At 37.9% G+C, this 22,805-nt stretch overlaps 1 protein-coding gene across 2 annotated transcripts in view; it reads left to right on the forward strand.

Moving 5' to 3' along the window:
* Positions 1 to 17,932: 17,932 nt before the first annotated feature.
* The window catches only part of Grm5 (glutamate metabotropic receptor 5), a 483,320-nt gene continuing 478,447 nt past the window's right edge, over positions 17,933 to 22,805 (forward strand). The window contains exon 1 of one of the 2 annotated variants that reach the window (XM_055623260.1): positions 17,933 to 18,688. In XM_055623260.1, the coding sequence (XP_055479235.1) occupies positions 18,031 to 18,688 (658 nt within the window). In that variant the 5' untranslated portion in view covers positions 17,933 to 18,030. The remainder of the gene's footprint in view (positions 18,689 to 22,805) is intronic. The other variant, XM_055623259.1, reaches the window with a different exon arrangement.

Consider the following 22,805-nt stretch of genomic DNA (forward strand, 5'->3'; position numbering starts at 1 on the left):
AGCTGATTATCTACCTGCTCTCCAGCTTCTCTCTGAGTGACATGCCACCCACGCCTCCCAGCACAGCTCTGCTTCTTCTCCATCTCTGGGTGGGAATGAGCTGGAGAGGAAGTCCAAGGCTACCCTGTCTTGAACCCTGAGACGACGAGGCTTTTGGAGCAGTGTTCACCCTCTGAGCCCAGGCAAGCCAGAGACCCCCCAGTCGCACTCTGCAGGAGTAGGAGCCAGCCCAGCGCTGCGCTTCCAGCTGCGTCTGCCTGGGCGCAGCACGTGCTCCAGGCGCTGGCGCGAGAGAGCGAGCGCCACCACCGCGGGCCCGCAGCCGTTCTGCTGGCTGCCACTACTGCTTCGATCGCAGCCACTAGCGCTTCAGCAGCAGCCAAGGCCGCTATGAAAGCGCAGGGAGCTTCTAAGGAGCGGCTGTCCAGAGGAACAAGGCTCAGGGCGCACACCTGGTAAGCACAGCGCTGTTTTTCTTTCTCTCAGCTGTAGAGTTATCAGGGATGCAGGATGCCGCCGGAGCCCCTCCCCCAGTGCAGGGATGGAGAGTGAGCGAGCAAGGGGCGGGTGCTTGGACTAAAGGGACCCAGGAGGGCAGGTGGTGGGCAGGTGGAGGACAGGTGGAGTCACGGATGGAGATGGTCCTGTAAGTTTAAGAAAGTCACCCCGCAAGGACATGTGCCTTGTAAATCAGACATGAATTTAGAGTCAGGAGCCTGGGCTACTGTGATATGGCTAAATGGAAGGTTTGTTAATATCTTTTTGTTTTCATGTGTGTAACTGAAGGATTTCGGTGGGCGCCTTGCCATAGAAAGATAACTAAAATAATCAGAAGCAGAAAAAAAAAATAGAACCAAATGACTCCCCCCCCTCTTCTGTCTCATGCTGGTACATGTGCAATGATAAAGCATGCATTTAGCGAGAGAGGAGAATTTTAGATCTCTGAGCATATTAGATGTTTGGGAGCAAGTAGGATCACTTGCTGATGGTGCACCCCAAAATGAGACAGGAAAGGAGGTTATAGATGGTTTTGAATACCAGTATTACAATTCTGGAGTGACACTTGGATGGCTACAATACAAGGAACGAGAGGTTCTCTAGAATCATGCACCCATTTAAGAGATGCATCGGCACATCTGGACTTTTGAAGCTAAATTTATATTTTTTTATACCCTTAGTTCGCTAATAGAACTTTCACAAAGAATGATAACAGAGAGCATAGTGAACAAGAAGAAAGAGGAGGGAGGTGAGCAGACTCAATGGGCTATGTGTGGTAGTATAGCAAGAAGAGTCCTGGCTGCCGGATTTGGTGCCAATGTGTGTCACACCCTGAGAGGCCCTTATGCCATTGTCTAGGGAAATATATGACCTTGAACAAGTCTACCAAGCACTGTATACTCATCCTTTCCATCAGGGGAGTGGAGACTATACTGCATTTCGGGACTCAGAAGTCTCATGAAACAGTGTGTGTTGGTATAGGCTTTGAGAATTGCATATGGAAAGGAGAAGGAAGAATACCTCCCCCCCAAAAATATAGACTAATGGAGTGTAAAAGTATGCTCCCTCCAAGTATCATGAGCTGCTTTAATGTCCTGACTGCTGAGAAGTATCTGGGAAGGGATGAGCCCTGCCAAACGTTCAGAGCTTATGCAAAGATTCTGGAGTTTTGGGAGCTGTTTGCTGGGTTTCAGATGCAAAAAATACCTTAAAGTTACATTTGATATTTTTTGTAGATTTTGTTGTCTAGTCATATAGCACTTGAAAAATATTTTAGTGACAGGCTATGAAGTTTTATTATTATTATTATCATTATTATTATTATTTTTAATTTTAGATTTGAGACATTATCTAGAATTAATTGTGACACAGAAAATGACGTCCCAATTTCAAGGTTGGTCATTTGGTGTGGCAAAAAGAGGGTTTTGGAATAGGACAGGAATGTTCTGTAATATAAGCAGAAGGCTTAGGAAGGGAAGAGAGAAAGGATGGTTTGCCTAGGACATACGTGTCTAAACTCCCAGCGGGCAGCTGGCACCTATCATCACGCCTTTGCCTCTTCTTCTTGACTGAAGAAGTCATGGCTAGCTTTTTCCACCTATATATCTCTTCATTCCTAGAATTTGGAGATTTGCATTGGAGATGCTGAGATGGTGTGTATTCACAAACTCGGCTGGAGGGGGGGTTCCTTCAGCTCCCCCACCCGAGTGAGTGTCTAGCCATGGACTAGTCTATCCATCCGGATCTATCCAGGAGTCTCTTCCTAAAGGAACTCACTGTGCCACTTGGTGGCACCAAAAAGTTGCGCAGAGAAGTCGCTTCTCTATAAATACTAACTACCACCCCTCCCTCCTCCGCTCTCTCTCCTTCTCCCCTTCCCCCCTTTCTCAGTAGAGGGGAAGATTGCTGCACACACCGCCCTCAGCTCGGCTGTTCTGAGCACCGGGAGCACAGGGGATGGGCTTGAGATCATCTTGGGGTGGGGAAAAGTCCAGGACCTGAAAGGCTGGCTCAACCATACTGATTCCTGCTGCCCAACTTTATTCCGGGGGGGCTAGCTAGACAGCAGCTCACTGCCCGCTGCGTGGCCGACAGGGGGTAAGCTTGCTATGTCTGTGTGCCCAGGTATCCCCATACCTGACTAGGATTTAGGAGTTTTTAGCATGCTGAGCAGCTCACAGTGTGGTTTGGAGGAGGGGACGTAAGTGAAAGGCGGGGGTGGCGGGGAGGGACGGTGGCCAGAGCTGAGGAGGTTCATATCTTTTTCTTTTACCGATGACCATGGTTTATTAAACCTGTTGGTGGAAAAGGCGCGAGCAAGAGGGTAAAGCGGGGGAGGGACTTAAGGGCTGAGGTAGGGATTTTACATGCCTTTGGACCCCTGTGCCTGAGCTCTGGGGAAAGGAGAACATGATTTAGAGTGCAGACTGACTTACCCAAACCATTGGAAGACTCAAACCGAGAAAGCAAAGGTAGAGAGGGGAAGGAAGGAGAAACACTCGTGAATAGATTGGGTTTTCCGCTGGCGGCGGCACTTGCTGCAGGGACTGGGTATCGCCCCTCTGTCAATATCCTTTAATATCCTTTAAGCCCCCCCCCCCCGCCATGCCCCGTGTGCTTTCTTTTCCTTTGGATATGGCTTTTCTTTCCTCCCAGACACATAGCTTCTGGGGCAGCGGAACAGTGTGCAGAGGAGGGAACCCCGGCTACCGGGACTTGGGGGGAAGAAACCAGAAAAGTCTTACCAAGGCAAATGCTAGTTGGGGTTCTTAGCCTAACCTACATTTGGGATCTCTCAGAGGGAAGTGATGGTCAGCCTGGAGGGCTCCCCAACTAGTTCTGAGATTCATGGCTGTCCATGTTTCTCTCTAGATCGCATGACATGGGACAAGTGACTTTGAGGAGGGGGTAACAGATGCTTGCCTTTATTTAGTAAGAGTCTTGGAACTGCTTCCACTGAATCAGCTTGTGTATCCAGGCAAGTAGGTAGTGCTGTGTATCAATTTATATTACAAAAATTAGTATTGGTAAACAGAAAGGTGAATTTGACTTTCTCCCATCCTTTCCATTCTCAACTTTACATTTTATTGTTTAAATTGCTCAAGGAGTGGGCTACAGATCACCTGTTTCCCTAGTGCCAGCAGCAGGTTGGTTGCTAAAACAGCGTAGAGCGCACACCTAGCACTCAGCTCATCCCTCATCCAGCAAGGATTTGCTCTGAGTTATTTGCTCTGACACCCTATTGTGAGTTTCAGAGGATTTAGGCATGCCACCATGCCTTTCTTGTTATGTGTGATTTGTATTCTTTCCTTACAGAGTGCAGTGAATCTTCTCCTTTAACTTCTCTGTTAATTCTATGCAATTACATATTGAATCATCACTTGTGAATATTTTTTTTTCATTTGTGGATGCACGTTTCCATTTTGAAGGATCATTGGTTTAGGGAAAACACTGCTTGTCAAACTCACTAGGTTAATGACATGCATGCCACCAAGTCTGCAGCCTTCTCCTAGAAACATATTCAGCACCCTGGACAGGTCCCGATACACTCCATAGGCTTTACTGGACACTTGCTGAGCAACCACTCTTAGGGCAGGGGGTGGGGGCGAAGACGTCCTCTCATCCTTTACACTTCATGTCTAAACGTAAAATCAATGTGCCTTAACTGCATTCTCTAGAGCTTCATGATGTTAGATATCAATGTTTATCCTATGAGTTGTATGTTCAAAACAGAGAGGAAAAAGAATTTTAAAAGAGAGAGAGAGATTGTGTGTGTGTGTGTGTGTGTGTGTGTGTGAGAGAGAGAGAGAGAGAGAGAGAGAGAGAGAGAGAGAGAGAGAAAACTTCAATGCTTATTTTTTTTGTAGACAATTCTGCAGTTATTTGGAGAAGGAAGGGTAGTTCACGTACTTGCTTGAATCTTCACTTGCTATCAAAGGGAGACATGAACCTCTACAATCACTTACTAAACATACAGACATACAGATAGATATCCAGGCCAAAACTGAAAAATTCAGCAATAGGTATTTGTCTACACAAAGAATATCTACAATTTTGGAATACTTGAGCAATGACACATCATTTTCTTTCTTTCCGAGTTGTTACTTTGCCATGTTTCCTACTACTTTAAATAACTTCACTAAAGTGTTTGCATTTGTGAGTAAATAACTCTCATGATTCTCATTTTATTCAAAATGCATCGAATATTTTTATAGGTGTTGTGCTTTATTGTCTCTTTGAAGAGTGGTGAGGACATTTCTACATTTAGAGAAACTATATTAAAGCTAGGGGTGGTGATGTATAACTTAAATCCCCAAAATTGAGGGGTGGAGGCAGGAGGCACAGGAATTCGAAGTAGTTCTTAGTGTTGAAAGTTCCATGAGACCTTGCAACAAAAAGAAAAAGAAATATCAAATGCTAATTTAAAGAAGATGACACTCTATGTGGAAAAGATGAGATCAAATAAGTTGTAAAAATGTATTTAATTTTATTTGAGTATAAAATGTGTATACATGCTTTATTCAAGGTTTGTTATATTCACAGAATGAAGAGGCATATTTCTTTATAGATTTTTGTTATTGAATATACGGACACCTATATGGACTTAGACATTTATTCATACATAGTTTCTAATTTACATATTTATTATATATTTACCTTTATATTATTTAAATATATTCAGCTGAAACTAACTTTGTGAAAAATGAGGATTCTTTTGATTTAAGTTATTACATGAGTTATGCTAGATTTGAACTGGATTAGCTTCGGATTTTGCGATCCTGATAATGTATTATATAGAAACAGATGTTTCCTTAATTTGGAATTATTTGTTTAAAAATATGAATTATAATCCTAAAGCATCTCTTTGTGTCTTTTCTGTCAGTAATTGATATTACAAGGCATTCAAGATAGAAACATACAAAGAAGTATTTTTATTTTATATTCATATAACCCAAGAAAGGAACATTTTAATTTTGAATTTTCAACAATTTTAAATCAGGTATTCCCTTCTTGATATTCCCTTGTTTCATTTGAATAAAAATACTTAAATAAAATGACATGTTCATAGGTTTTCTTTTATTGCCTTTGAGTTAATGCAGAGAAGAAATAAATATATATTTAATGCTAATAATATTGTTTGAAATACACACATACACACACAAATACATATGCTTGGCTATCGAGCTTTCAACACAAGTTTTATTGTAGACCACTGCTTGTTATTGTAAATATCATTTATTGAGCACATAATACATTGAATCAAGTACTAAATGCATTATATTAGTTAATCATCAAATGAGTCACACAAAATACTGTCATGAAAACTGAAGTTTTTCTTTCATTATTAGACTATGAAAAAGGGTACCAATAAACCACACGGTATATACTGTGTGTGTGTGTGTGTGTGTGTGTGTGTATGTTTGTGCATGTGCGTGTGCATGCATGCATGAGTGCATGTGTGTGACTATCATAAGATTATCAGTATGTGTAGAATGAACCCTGTTTCCGTAGCATCAATCAAGAGTGCAGCTATTTTTATTAGTTCTTTCATGGTGTTTTTCAGTGTGTTGAGGTTTGTGGTCATAATTGGTAGTGAAGACTCGGCACCAGGTTGCCTGACTGTGGATCACACCTTTTGTGAGTTCCTATGTGATATACTGGAAACAGAATTAAATAATAAACAGACTCACATAATTTATTATACAATAATGAATTCAATACATACGTATATATAAACAAATGCCCTATTTTTTATTTGTGATGAAGGGGGTAAATTAAAATGATATTAATATAACCAAGTAAGTATGAGAAATTAATTGTTCAAATCTGCGTAACTTGTCTGACCTGCGGTAACGAGTGTATAAAAGTTAGTTATGACAATTTGTTGTCTGCAGGACTTTGGATATAAAATGCTGATTGGGTTCTCACTTATTAATTTTCTCTACAGCCACAAGAATTTAATTTTATTTTCCTTTTGAACAACAACCTATGATGAAGAGTGGCTACTTCACTTTTCTGATACCTCACTGCTCATACTATGACAAAACAGGAGTGCAAATCCAGAGTTATCTGACTCCCAAATTCTAACTTTTGACATGAATCTCGTAACTTGAATGTTTTGAATTATACTAATTTTGAGTCAGTACCAACTTCTTCTCAAGGGGTTGTGCAAATAATTTTTTCTCAAACATTCAATAATATTTAAAATTAGGCACACAAAATTTGTGAGACAATCAGAAAACAAAATAGTACATAGTAGCAATTTCAAATGTCGTCTTTTTTTTTTAAAGACAAACAAGTCAATAAAGTAAAGAGAAGATGCAGAAGCAAAAAAAACCCTTATAATTTAAATAGGCATGATTGTACTGTCATTGCAAAATGTCAGCTAGAGAAGATTTCTTTAATGATTATTTGTCACAGTAGTTTTGAATGTATGTTATGGTTGTTAAACTTTTGAGCTCAAGTATTTTTCAAAAACAAAACAAAACAAAATCACAGTGGCACTAATGTGCACCATGACCATGCAGTACACATCATGTTACTTTAAAATGATAAAATAGTTTTAAATCCAATCTGTCATAATGTAGCATAGTTCTTTAGGAATACATTATAATAATGCATTATTGCTGACTTTTAAAAAATCAATTAAATGAGATTTTAAATATAACATATGTAAAATGTGATATTAAATAACATTTACTATTTCTTTCAAGTTGTAATGAATTCTATAGGTAGAATGAAGCAGTCTTTGATACTGGAAATGTGTCTTAGGCTATTGTCACATTCTTTTATTGTAGTTTGTAAGCATGGGCTTAGTGAATATAAAAGAAAAACTTTTATTATCTCAGTTTAAATTGTGTTTCCACAGTGGATTAACAGCCTTGGTTATACAAGATCACATAAAATACAAAACAAAGTGAGGAGGGCACACATATGCTAACTTAACTTTCTTCGTATCATTTGGAAGTTGCAGAGAAAAGCAGTGTAGAAATGATGAATCCAGACATCTTACCCTTAGCTGCATTTTTTGTTGTTGTTGTTGCTAATGATGTGGACATTACTTTAAGAACTTTCGTATAAAACAGTGTTTTTCAACTGGAAGTGGTTCTCACTTGCCAAGACCATTCTAGGGGTATATTTGGTTTCATAAATAAGAAATTGTGTTATCAGTCCCTTGGCCCTTGGACAGACAACAGTGTCACTGATAAATATCCTGTAACAGACAAGATAATAACTGTTACAACAATGTTGCTGAGTTCCAAATGACAGTAGCTTTGTGACTAAGAAAAAGCAATCTAAATGGTGCAGATCTGCAAAATTAACTAATGTGATTTCTTTTATATAGTTTCCAATGGAAGGACTTAAGACAAACATTTGATAGAAAGCCCAATCTCTACAATATTGTGCCATCAATATGTAAATTCTAAAAACCAAACCATGACATTTTCCACAGGTTACAGTCACTTGATTATGAGAAATGTGGATAATGGAGACAGTTGGGTTGTGTTCTTTCTTTCTTTCTTTCTTTCTTTCTTTCTTTCTTTCTTTCTTTCTTTTTTGTAAATATGAAATGTTCTGAAGGATATCACCTGTAAGTTTTCATAGTGAGAGATATTAATGTAGTTAATAGTCATAATACCTTTTAGGGGTTTTGCAAGGCTTACATGAAATAGCATTTATATGCTTTCATACAAACAATATCAGTAATTAGTAAGTAAATATAGATCAAGTTATAAAACTGCAAAGTACATTTTTTAAGTATCTGATGATTGATATTCTGACAGGAATAATAATTCCTTACAATATTTAGAGGTGTGTCATAAATATGAAGGAAGCTTCTTGGGGCTATGAAATGGTTAAAGTTTAAAATCCCTGCTTGATAATTAAATTGAGACCAGTTAGAAATGGTGGATTGTGGGTTTTTATTTTATTTTATTTTAGTTTTTTATTGCTTTGTTGCAAAAGGCTGTTTCAGGTCTTCATGGACTACTAAACCACTTGTTTAAGTGATTTACAATGATTTAGTGAGCTCCAGTCTACCACTAGCACATTTTAGCTAATGCATAAAATTGCAGATTTCATCTTTGTGTGGTGCCATTTATGGCTTTGGGAGGATTAAAATATGGCCTGTTCTTTGTCTTCAGCTAAACAAAGAGGGTGCTCTTCTCTCTTGTTTACAAGGTCACAGATGTATGCTTCAGATACGGATGACAGTAGAGCTTTCCCACATTGCATGGGTCTCAATATCATTACAGTTTTGAGTGCCTCTTATCTACACATGCAGCTGTTTCTTAAAAAAAAATGTATCAAATGCAAACACAGCACATGCAACGTTGGCACCCAGTTTGAGATGAGGCTATGGCTCGTGCAGAAGAAATCTTGTTAGTGTTGATGTCCTGAGCTATGTGATTTGCTTGTGTGAGGATTAAGTTATATAAGAGACATCTGTGCCAGAAAGATGGTTGGGCAGTGAGAAGATTGTCAAAAACAAAAGACAATGTGGGCTACAAGTCTGATTACATTGCCATTTGCTGTTTATAGCAAATTCTACCCATCAGTTTCTCTTTCTCTATATTCATACAGGATGTGAGGCTGTGTAGTTACTTAAGGCAAAATACTTATTTGTACATTAAATATGTGTCTACCGTTTTTTATGAAGTGGTATGGATCCAGAAATTTAAAAGGGGTTAAAGCACTCGATTGCTTCTCTTATTAGCATGCTGAACTAACATGTGTTATAAATTGAACTATTCATATCAAGTTTGGGTAAAATTTAAAGATCTCCATGTTATAAGAATTTAGGCTTACATTGTTTTAAAATTATTTTTGGTCATTAGGTAAGGTAATACCTCCCTGTTATCCATAACATAAACCTGTTTTTTTCTCACCAATTTGTGACCCATAGAGCCCAAGAGCCACAACACAAACACACACAGAGACACACACACACATCACACACATGTACACTGTTTTTGAGATGGTATGATTTAGTTTATATGATATGAGAATAGTCAGTTACTGTTTTATAATTTATTTTTTATGGTCTTTGAGGATTTTGAGCATTCATACAATTAACTAGATGCTGAGGATGGATCTCCAGAACCAGTGTCAGAAGCCTGGTAGAGTGATTCCTCCCTGTCACTCTACAGCCCCAGGCCTGGGGATCAGAGACAAGCAAATCCCAGGGACTCACACTTGACTCAGTCTCATGGAAAAAGTCATTCATTTCCAGGTTTAATGGGAGAACTTTCTTCTTCAAAAAGTACATGAAGAAGTGATTGAGGAAGACACCCTGTTATCAAATTCTGGCGTCCACATACGACTTTACAGGCATGTCCCTCCCATACATGTGTACATACACATACGACCTCCATCCACACAAACTCAAAAAAATCGATGTTCTAAATGTAAATCTTGGCTCTGCTACTGACTTGCTCACGAAGCTTGATCAAAGAACTATGTATCTCTGATCCACCATAAGAAAAATGTATATCAGTTATTTATCATACTGTTTGACAATTGAGTAATATTTAAATAAGGCACATATCACCTGAAAAGAGCTCTCTCTGTGTAAGTGGTTTTTTATTTTGTTTTGTTTTTGTTTTTTGTCAGTGTTTGGTGTTAGAGATTTTCACGTTAGGCAAGTTTTATACCACTGAACAGCATGTCCAGCCCCATCTGTATATTTATATTATTATAATCATTCTCCCCATCATCAAAAGACCGACTATAGAAACATTTTAAATACATTAATAGCATAGAACAAAACACATCAGGGAAATGTTTTAGTACTGATAGGATATCAAGCTATCTAAACACATTGTATACAATGTAAGCATATTGTATAAAATGTTCAAAGATGAATTTTGAGAAGAATCTTTTGTTATATTCTAACTCCAGACTGGCATATGTCATTTTAATCTCCATGGGTCCCAGTTACATATCATCGTATGCGGGGCAATTTCTAGTTCTGTGATACCGTTTTACCTAATTTGTTGAAAACCTGAGGAGAATATACAAGGTTCACTGTTCATTTATCCAGACTGATTCTCATCTTTGAGTTCTTGCTATACCCAAACCCACAGGGCAGGGGTGAGGGACTGTTAAGTACTTCTCAGTTTTCTAAAACATGGAGGCAATACTATCACAGAACCTCAGACAGGTAGTCAAACAGAAGGTGATACACAGGCAATTCATTTCTAAAATTTGCACATTTAGGATTTATCAAACACTTAATTCTTTACAAGGATTGTACCAAATTATGCCCAGGGTAGCATATATTTAGCCCTTAATGAGTTTTAAATCTGGTGTAACTGGGAAATTGTGTAAATAGCTAATACACTAGCTTAGAAATAAGCATCATAAATAAAGACAAGGAATGGCTGGGGAGAGAAAAAAAGTATTAATAAAGTTTCTCACATGTGTTCAGAAGTCATAGGAAACACGGCAATGCAGGAGATAAGATTTTGGAAAGGGAGGACTGTAAGATATTTCATTCAGTCCTTCTTGGAATATTTGAATATGGGTAAAACTTACACCATTGTTAATAAGACTGTAAGTCTCAGCAACACCAGCTGGACAAGGATACACAGTCAACAAAATACAGTTCGGGGATTCACACTTGGCTCTACTGTATTCTAAGCCCATACTTTCAACTCTGTGATAGAAGGTCATTGTAACAAACTGTATCAAAGGCCACAACCAGTACAAACAAAGCAATCAGAGCAAAATAAGACCAATTTGACTTGATTAGCAGATTCCTAAGGAGGAGTATGGCAGCAGGTGGCTAGAGTGGGTGGGTGGGTGGAAGTTAGGGTCACCGGAGGCACTCCAGCACAAACATACAGGGATTTAATAATCCTTAACCCCCAAATATCTGAACCATAACAATAAGCTCAGAAAGTTAGAAATAAAACTGTAGGCTAGTTCATGCCCATTCATGACATTTAAATGAAAACTAAATCATACATGCCTTTTATTTCTGCCCAATGCTATGTGACCACACCACTCAGTTAAACTATATGAGAGAAAGTTTCTGATGCAAATACTGCCTCCTTTCTAGCTTGTCTGTCTCTAAATATTTGAACCTTCGGAAGCCTTTGGAATGCAGCTTGTGTAACTACCTTTTCCCACCTGCTTCCTACTTGCTTTCACCCAGAATCTTGGTTTAGAAAATAGGACCTCTGTGAGCTGATGCCTCCCACACTTTTGTCTACAATTCAGACCTCTCTCGAGAAACTCAGTCTAGTACATCCAGCTTCTTTGTCCACACATGTCCATAAACTCTTGTGAGTACACAAGACACAACCCCTGTTCTCTCCATCCATGTCTGCTGCTCTGTTCTCTTCCAGTCAAGGAGGATTTTATTTCACTGTCCCATGCTGAAAGCCCTAGCTAACAACATGCTTACCAAAACCACTTTACCTTCTCATCTCCACTCGTGTGACAGCAAAACCCTTTCATTTTATTTCAATATACACATGGGGCCTTTCCCGTGACCATCATAGCCATGGATGATACCCAGCCACTACCACCTGACTGAGTTCCACAAATGCTTCCTCACTTCCCCAGCATCTGCCTCTTTCTCTTCTTCAGATGTGAGGCAGAGTGTAACCCTTCTATGTTGAGAAGCCTTCTAGGAAAACATTCCCATACAATGCTAAAGCTAACGTCTTTTAAAGTCCAGACAGGCCTAATGAAAACACATGACCTAAAAGACCAGCCTCTGCATCTCTCTCAGTTCACAGCAGGTACATTGGTTCCTTAGTATTTCTCAAGACACCAAACAAAATCCTGCCTCAGAAACTATCTTTGCTTTAACCCTTACCTGAAATGTGCTTTTTCTGAGTGGCTCCTGTAATTATTCACAAGTGTATTCTATTATTACCTTTTAAGTTTATATTATTGGTAACATTATTTAACATTATCATGCATGCCACTTTATATCATGCTCTATTGTCTTGTGCTTTTTTCTTTTTCCTTCCTTCTTTTTTTTTTTTTTTTTTTGCCTCTGTAGCATAGGCACCCTCACTTACTATCTTGTTTATCATATTACAGCCCTGACCCTCTGTTACATTACTGTAGACCTAATGAGAGCAAGAACGTACTCTATCCGAAATGGAGCCCATAGGGTCTAGCAGAATGTTTGGTCTAAAGTAGTCGCGCAGTAACTATTTATCAGACGAGAGAAAGATATAGGCAGATGTGTACCCTGCCTCCTTGCAATTTACTACTCATTTAATTTATAGCATTTTCATATCACAAAGAGCATTTTTTTCCTGTGAGAATTTATAATACACTGAGTTATAACTCATTTCTGCTCAATTATTAAACTATTATGTGTTTGTGGAGGGTGGCACTATCTGTGTGGCATGGATGAGTCCAGAGAGCTTTCTGTATATGTCCTCTGAGGTTTTGGAATGTGAGAGGCCATGCACTGAGTTTGATTGACGATTAAACTCAAGTCCTTATACTTGCAAAGAAAAGGCTTTTGCCTACTAAGCCTGAAAGGAAACAGTATATGTGTTTATTCCATTGTAGTAGACACATTAAGCATTATACACATCTATGACTTCTCTTTACTGAATCATCACTGCCGCTGATCCCAGAGGGCTCTTCACTCTTTAAATTGCAAAGCAACTCCATGAGGTTGTTTTTTTTTTTTTTTTTAATTTTTGTTGCTGGTGGGAATGTAAACTTGTACAACCACGTTGGAAATCAATCTGGCGCTTCCTCAGACAATTAGAAATAGCTCTTCCTCAAGATCCAGCTATACCACTCCTAGGCATATATCCAAAAGAGGCTCAAGTACAAAACAAGGACATTTGCTCAACCATGTTTATAGCAGCTTTATTTGTAATAGCCAAAATCTGGAAACAACCCTGATGTCCCTCAACCGAAGAATGGATACAGAAATTGTGGTATATTTACACAGTGGAATACTACTCAGCAATTAAAAACAAGGAAATCATGAATTTTGCAGGCAAATGGTGAGATCTAGAATTCCTGTGTCACTAGAAACTTAGAGATTTATCTCGATGGTCACTCTCATTTTTCTGGACTTTGTTAGCATATTTCTTATAGGCATTGGTAATAAAGCAACAAGGGATGACCAGAAAGTATATTTTAGAATAATCAGAAGTACACAATTATTCTTTACCACATTAGAATTTATTGACTAGTTCTAACTTCTCAAAACCCATATATATTATATGTATTTGTGAGATAGAATAAATAAAATAATGTCTACATCTTGGATTTTTAAATAAGCAATGTACCCACAGAACATAAAGCACAACTATTGTGTCAAACATCACCAAGCTGTACTATGCACATAATACATATATATTAATGGCACCAGGTCAAATTTTTCCTGTGCAACATGGAAGCCTTGGAGATGTCTCTGAATAGATGCTGAGACTGTCATCTTTTCTTTGATATCACCTGCCTAGTTTGTTTCTCATGCTGGAGGCTGTTTTTTTTTTTTTTTTTTTTTTTTTTTTTTTTTTTTTTTTTTTTTTTTCTTAGTTGACTTTTCTTCCCCTAAAATTTGATCTTACAGGGCACATTTTTCCATTCCACTTTTGATAAGTTTATTTTGCTCTTCAGGTGTTTGCATGCATTCTTAAAATTTTATATACTCTCGATTTATGTCTCTAACTAAAATTCTCTTATAAGCCATGTCTCACACATTACTTTCCAATTTGACATCCGTTCCAGGACACATCAATAGCATCTCAAATTTAAAATATCCAGAAGAAAAGTATTCTTTTCCTAATGCTGCTCACTTTTTCTAGTGCCTTTATAATCTTTATTAACTATATCAAAAGAAGTTAGTTTCTTAGAATTTCAGGAGTAGATCCACATTCTTCTATCTCTACTCATATCTCATTCATCAGCATACCTGTGGAATTCTATTTGGAAGTTATGTCTAATTGTGTTCACATCTCTCTATTCTTACTTTTACCAGTCATGACTGAGCTACTGTCATTACTGTCATTCCACTTTAGAAATCTTCTAATCAGATTTCTGGAATTTGTTATCCAGAATATCCTGCTGCGTGAATGACTTTAACTTAAATATTGTCTATCACTTGCTTACACATTCAGAATGACTTTCTGTGGCAATTCACATTCAACATTAGGAGATCAATTATGGTCTGGATCTTCTTTGCCTTACAACAAATGCCATTCCTCCATCCCTTCCATTATTTATGTTCTAGCAATCATTCCACATGAATATCTTCTTTTATATCTGTTGTTATTATTTTTTGCATTCATTAAGTGTCCACACATACCATTTTTTGAGTATTGCCTTGTATAGTCTATGAGTATCAAGAGCATATATATACATATACATATATATTTAGAATATTCAGTTATTAAATCTCCCACCTAGTAAGTAAATTTTTATCAAGAGATGGAATTAATTTTACATATAAAATAGAAATAGAAGTACTTAAACACGTACCCCTTATCTCATTCTATATGACCTCACAAAAACAACTCTAAAAAGTTGCATTGAATGCTCAGCTTCAAGTTTTTGATGAGTCGCTTCTAGCCTCCTGTTCTTATGTAAAAGCAAGCCATGTTTTGTCATTGATTTTTCATACTTATTCTCATGGTCCCTCTTTAATAAACATAAGAATAAACACTGATTCCAGGTCTCTATGCTTAGGAGATTGAACAGACATTTTGAGAATGTTCAGACAGTTTCACCATGAGAAAATTAACATTTTTGTTCCCTTTACTTTTGCCTAAAATGCTAAATTAGAAAATATAATACACATGATTCACACCCTCACTTGTGTCTCCAAACACCTCATTATTCTGGAACATGTAGCTATTGGTGAAATTTTAATTTTAGTATTTGATACTATGCAAAGAGTTCTTCCTTTGTTGCTATGGAAACAGTTGAAGGAAACAGTGTAATGAGGGTAGGTGTTGTGAGAAATGTAATTGAAGCTATATTCATTGGGTGTCCAAGCTACAGTTTTTGAAAATATGATGAACTTTAAGTGTCATTATTCTTAAAGTTAAAAGATAATTACACAAACTTCTAAAGACATATTACCTGTGTTAAAAGGTAGTCCATGTGTGCTGGTCATTTTCAAACAATTTAAGACTCTTGGTTGGCAGTGATGGTGACATTGAAAGTAAATCTATTACACAATCCAATGAAACGAAACAACCATTGTTTCTGTCAGTTATTCTTTTACACATTAATGTAGAATTTGCTGTTGGCAACTTGGGGTGGACTTATCTTCATCCTAGGAATTTAAGCTGGAAAAATGACTATGTGGATAGCTACACCAAGTTTCTTCTTGGAAGGACAGTTCAATCCTTTTGAGCTGTGTCGCCATGTGATTTTTATTCCTAGGGGTCAGAGATAAAGGGCTGATTACCATTAATTTTATTGCAGGACTTCTAACTTGTTTTGAAAAATCTCTAGAGTATCAAAAAGAATGCCAGAGATTAATTTCTCTTCACCAACTAACTAGAGGGTTTTGTTTGAACTGGAATAACAAAGGAGATTCTGTTGGAAACACATACATCCCTATTTAATTTAAGACATTTGAAAACATGATATTTTACGTTGATAACCCTAAGAGTAGCCTAGCACATTTCATTAAAATTCACGCAATGGGAAAATTAGTGTTTGCTACTGTTAAGCACTTTACTAATAATTCTTTTTTTAATTAAATTTTTATTTTTTAATATTAGTTACCATTTATTAACTTTGTATCCCAGCTGTAGCCCCCTCCTTCATTCCCTCCCAATCCAACCCTCTCTCCCTCATCTCCTCCCTGTCCCTTTCCAAGTCCACTGGTAGGGTCGTCCTCCTCCCCTTCCATCCTGACCCTAGCTTATCAGGTATCTTCGGAACTGGCTGCAATGTCCTCCTCTGTGGCCTAGCAAGGCTGCTCCTCTCTCGGGGGAGGGGGCAGGTCAAAGAGCCAGCCCCTGAGTCTATGGCAGAGACAGTCCCTGTTCCCTTTACTAGGGACTTCTACTTAGATACTGAGCTACCATGGGCAACATCGAAGCAGAGGTTCTAGGTTATATCAATGTATGGTTCTTTGTTGGAGAATCAGTTTCAGAAAAGACCTCTGTGCCCAGATATATTTGGTCCTTGTGGATTTCCTCTCCTCTCCAGGTCATGCTAACTCCCCCTTCTTTCATATGATTCCCTGCACTCTGCCCAAAGTTTGGTTATGAGTCTCAATATCTGCTTTGATACACTGCTAGGTAGAGTCTTTCAGAGGCCCTCTGTGGTAGGCTCCTGTCCTGTTACTTGTTTTCTCCTACGTCCAATGCCCATCCCATTTGTCTTTCTAAGTGAGGATTGATCATCTTACCCCCGGTCCTCTTTCTTGTGTATCTTCTTTAGGTGTACAGATTTCAGTATGTTTATCCTATCTTATAGGTCCAGTATCCACTTATAAGTGAGTATATGCCATGTGTGTCTTTCTGCTTCTGGGATACCTCACTCAGGATGATCTTTTCTAATTCCCACCATTTGCCTGCAAATTTCATGATTTTCTTGTTTTTAATTGCTGAGTAGCAATTCTTAATATAAGAACTTGTAAGTTACTTCCCCCAAAACTTGTAGATCTATCACTCCTGCTTCCTTACAGCATTTTATAGTGTTTAAACAGTCTCATCCATAAAAAACTATATTACATATTACATATCCACAAAGCTTATATATCCTACTAAACTTATTCAATATGCTTTACATCACATCAAGGCAAGAAATATACATGATTTTATGTTTTGTTTTGTTGACTGTGATGAAGATAGAATTCAGGGTCTTGTATAAACTAGTTAAGTTGTATACCACTGAGCTACATCTCAACCCTCTAAAGAAGACTCCTTTTCTAACTGAAAAATTAATATACGTTCAGTAATAAAAATTGCAAAGACATTAAAGTCTGATTAAAGTTAAAATAAAACGAAAGTTAGACACAATCCTCCCAACCATGTATCATTAACCAATTTAGGGTTCTGTGTAGTAAGGACTTTTAGTGCATAGAATAGTTTGGATACTAGGAAGCTCTTTCACAGGTCTGTCTGCTCTATATTACATTTGCTTTTCTGTACTCCAGATCAACAAAAGAAAAAAAAACCATAAATGTAAGGAAGTCAAGGCCAACAAGCTGTTTCACCCAATGAATAAAACAAAACAAAGCACAAAATTCCTCAAACTTTTCAGTTCTATTTTTTTGTATTTAATATCTAATAATGCTATTTCTCCATTAACATGGATATTCAGAATGTCCCTGAACTAGTATGTATGCTGTTAAAACTCATGCTCCTCCTTTTATTTTCAGGTTTTGAATATCATGATCATATGGACGCTTCTATCTAGACACTTTCTGGGGACCTTGTTAAATTTTAAAGGCTATATCTAAATTGCTGCCTAATTCCTCAATGTGTTACTCAACACAGGACATCATCTGACTGCACCTATTGGAAATCTGAGATTCCTCCACCATGATGTGTTTATTAGTTTAAAAATTTTTCCCCTAAAATGGTCCTTCTGTTGATACTCTCAGTCCTACTTTTGAAAGAAGATGTTCGAGGGAGTGCACAGTCCAGTGAGAGGAGGGTGGTGGCTCACATGCCAGGAGACATCATCATTGGAGCCCTCTTCTCTGTCCACCACCAACCAACTGTGGACAAAGTTCATGAGAGGAAGTGTGGGGCAGTCCGCGAGCAGTATGGAATTCAGAGAGTGGAGGCGATGCTGCATACCCTGGAAAGGATCAATTCAGATCCCACACTCTTGCCCAACATCACACTTGGCTGTGAGATAAGAGATTCCTGCTGGCATTCAGCTGTGGCCCTAGAGCAAAGCATTGAATTTATAAGGGATTCCCTTATTTCTTCAGAAGAGGAAGAGGGCTTGGTACGCTGTGTGGATGGCTCTTCATCCTTCCGCTCCAAGAAACCCATAGTGGGAGTCATTGGGCCTGGCTCAAGTTCTGTGGCTATTCAAGTCCAGAATTTGCTTCAGCTTTTCAACATACCTCAGATTGCTTACTCTGCAACCAGCATGGACCTGAGTGACAAGACTCTATTCAAGTACTTCATGAGAGTTGTACCTTCAGACGCCCAGCAGGCACGAGCCATGGTGGACATAGTGAAGAGATACAACTGGACTTATGTCTCAGCTGTGCACACAGAAGGTATGTGATTCCCTTTACGTATATTGCATATATCTTATGATACTTTTCCAAGTTCTCAGTGAAAATTCCTGCTTTTGTATGACCAAATTGTTATTCATAATTGTAGGTATTTTGATATGCCTCAATTTCATGAGTTTGGTAAAAGGACTATGTATTTAAGCTAACATAGTGAATTATGTGTCTACCACTTTGTTAAATACCAAGATGTATTATTCAAAGTTTTACAATTTCAAATTCTGATGGTGATGTATTTTGATGTTTATTTCTAAAAGTTTTCTCAGTTGTTTTGGCTCTTCAGTGAGCATCTCATGTCTTTACATTCTAGCATTGATCTTCTTTTGTTTATGATAGTCAAAGAGAGGTAGACGTAAAGATACACAATAATGAATGTAGTTTAGTATGTTGTTATGGAGAATTACCAAACATTGTAGACTTAAAAATATTTGTCATATAGAATACATAGTCAAATCTGTGATAATAACATGAATGGTTTAATTTTGTATTTGCATAGGACATATTTTGAGCATATATTTTTCAATAAAATATATAATGTTTTAAAATTTATTGTTTGCTATACGGAAGGTATAGTAATAAAGGAAGATATCTGAACCACACTTTATAAATTAATATATTTTTTGTTGGTAACAGCATTCTGCAATACTTTGAATTTGTGATTTTTCAATCTTATGTATGTCTAAGGCTGTTGCATTACATTTGTCTTGACTATAGTAGTTGTATAGTCTATCTATACTTTATTGTAATAGTTTTTCTAGGGCAACAAAGTCCACATATTAAGCACAGTAGAATACTGAAGAAAGCAGAAAACACTTCTTAAAACTCATGGAAAAACTTAGGAGACAAGTCTTAAAATCTTTGATAATATCAGGGGCACAAACTATCATATATCACAAGATGTGATGATAAGTTATTGAAAATTAGTGAACTGGCTTGGGGGAGTTTACTTCAAGTTTGAGAGTGTTTAACCAATTAAGATATGACAGATTTCTGTTATCAAGTAGGATAATAGCATGCACTTCACTGTACAGCCCCTTATTCATAATATGAAGAGCAGTGCAAATAGAAAGTAGGCCTCTCTAACAACCAAACTTTGAGCAGAGTGCAGAGAATTTTAGGAAAGTAGGGGAGAGAGAAAGACCTGGAGCAGATAGGAGCTCCACAAGGAGATCAACAGAGCCAAAAAATCTGGGCACAGGTTTTTTTTCTGAGACTGCTACTCCAACACAGAACCATTCATGGAGATAAACTAGAACCCCTACACAGATGTAGCCCATGGCAGCTCAGTATCCAAGTGGGCACCCTAGTAAGAGAAACAGAGGCTGTCTCTGACATGAACTCAGTCGCTGACTTTTTGATCAGATCCCTCTGACGGGGGAGAAGCCTTACCAGGCCCCAGAGGAAGACAATGCAGTCAGTCCTGATGAGACCTGATAGGCTAGGGATCAGATGGAAGGGGAGGAGGACCTCCCCTATCACTGGACTTGGAGAGGGGCATGGGACAGGGGGATTAGGAAGGAATAAGGGAGGGGGCTAAAGCTGGGATACAAAGTGAAAACTGTAATTAATATAAAATAAAAATAAAAATTCAAAAAAAGAAAGTAAGCCTCCAGATTAATTGATATTCCTCTATCTTTAAACATTTTCATTTCTAAACTGAGAGTTTATTTGGAAACATATTGTTGTTTGTCAATTCTGAGTGATAAAATATTTATGCCTGTATATCTTTGATTCTTTTTCTAAGGGAAAGTTATGATTCTTTTACTTTGGAGCATGTGACAGGCATCAAATTCAGAGTCTTGAAGGTTGCAAATAGTAGCTATGTAATATTCTAGCAAGTTAAACCCTCCAGATACTTTTAAAGGATCTATTATGGAAAGATAAACTCTTATTTTCTGAAACACTTTATCTTCAAATTTCCAAGTTACTTTATGCTTAAACGTAACAGTACTATAACATCTAATCTTTTGGCAACTATCACAAGATGTTCCTTCTAGAAAATATTATTTATAATTTCAAGAGAAGCATGGGATCTAGGCATTCATATTTAAAATTAACTGACTGTACTTGTATTTTCTGTGATTTTTGATGTCTATATACCACAGAATTAATATTTCTGGTGACATGTAATAACAAAAAATACTTCACCTAGAATTTCTAGTCAATGGGATTCATAATATAAAACAAGTGAAAATAGAGGATTAAGACAGTATTCTTGAAGGGTAGGACAAACTATTCTTTCAGCCCTACAGAGAAAGGGATGTTGCAGTGAGTCAGAACAGAAATGTCATTCTGCTTAAGTGAGTCAGTCTAGTCAATACCATTCTGCTCTGAGAAAATCTTGAGAAGCCTTTTGCCTCGGTATTTTTCCAAAATTGAGCACATATGTGCACAAGACACAGGATGAATGATGTTAGACTTTTTAGAGCTGTTACAGATTATTTTCATTGGTAACCCCAATTAATAACTCACCTGAATTCTTATCATTCAATTTGTAAGTAGAATGATTCCCATTTACTCTAGGCAACAGTGACCTCGTGGCTGCTTTCTTTAAGAAAACTTAAAGTGGGGACTGTTCTCCCTAAACCCACCCAGTGCTGGGGATCATTTATGATAGGAAAATTCTGTATAACTGAGCTGTATCCCAAGTCTCATATACTTTTATTTTAAGACAGGATCTCACTAAGTTATAAAGGCTGAGCTTAGACTTTTCTTTCCTTTTTTTAATCTTTAAAAATAATTAATTAATTTATTAATTCATGTATTCATTTATTTTTTTTTTACGATTTGTTCACTTTGATTCTCAGATGTATTCATCCTCCCAATCCCTCACTCTTCTCCTCCCATGCCCCTCCCCCAGTCCACTAATAGGGGTGGTCCTCTTCCCCTTATATCTTACCCTAGTCTATCAGGTCTCATCAGGACTGGCTGCATTGTCTTTCTCTGGGGCCTGGTAAGGCTGCTTTCCCCTCAGAGGGCAATGATCAAAGAGCCAGCCACTGAGTTCATGTCAGAGACAGCCCCTGTTCCCCTTACTAGGGAATGCACTTGGATACTGAGCTGCCATGGTCTACATCTGTGAAGGGGTTCTAGGTTATATCCTTGAAAGGTCCTTGGTTGGAGTGTCAGTCTCAGAAAGACCCCTGTGCCCAGTGTTGCTTTTTGGTTTTTTTTGTTTGTTTATTTGGTTTTGGTTTTGATTTTGGTTTTGTTGTTCTCTTTGTGGAGATCCTGTCCCCTCCAGATCTTTCCCCTCCCTCTTCTTTCCTAAGATTCCCTGCCCTCTGCTCAAAGTTTGGCTATGGGTCTCAGCATCTGCTTTGATACCCTGCTGGGTAGAGTTTTTCAGAGGCCCTCTCTGGTGGCACCTGTCCTGTTCAGTGTTTTCTCCCTATCCTGTTTTCTCCCTATCCTGTTTGTCTTTCAGAAAGGGGATTGATCATCTTACCCAGGGTCCTCCTTGTTGCTTAGCTTCTTTAGGTGTACAGATTTTAGTATGTTTATCCTATATTATATGTCTAATATCCTCTTACAAGTGAGTATATACCATGTGTATCTTTCTGTCTCTGGGATACCCACTCAGGATGATCTCTTCTAGTTCCATCCATTTGCCAACAAATTTCATGGTTTCCTTGTTTGTAATTGCTAAGTAGTATTCCATTGTGTAAATGTACCACAATTTCTGTATCCATTCCTCAGCTGATGGACGTCTGGGTGAGTTGAGACGTTCAATCGTCCTGCCTCAGCTTTCACGGTAACTGATATTATAGGCTTGCACCTGTAGGTCATGTGCAGGCTTTCTTCTTAGATTTCCTTGAAACCTAGTGTCACCACGTGAAATATCTGAGTCCTCAGAGTTTTTACAGGACGCAATAACAGCATTTTGACATCAGTAATGTACAATCAATGCAAGTGCCTCCTGACACACAGCTATTTGAAATCACATGAATGAGTGCAGTTGAATCTCTCAAGATTATTCAATAGACCACAAATCCAGTTGTGAGTAATAATAAAAAAATTAAGGATGAAGTTTATTAAAGCATATTTACCTAACTGACTTTAGATTTTGACCTTACTGATCACAATTAGATTACTGAAGCCA

The sequence above is a fragment of the Psammomys obesus genome, unplaced genomic scaffold, assembly GCF_907164565.1.
Source record: "Psammomys obesus unplaced genomic scaffold, mPsaObe1.curated_primary_1811, whole genome shotgun sequence".
Lineage (NCBI taxonomy): Eukaryota > Metazoa > Chordata > Mammalia > Rodentia > Muridae > Psammomys > Psammomys obesus.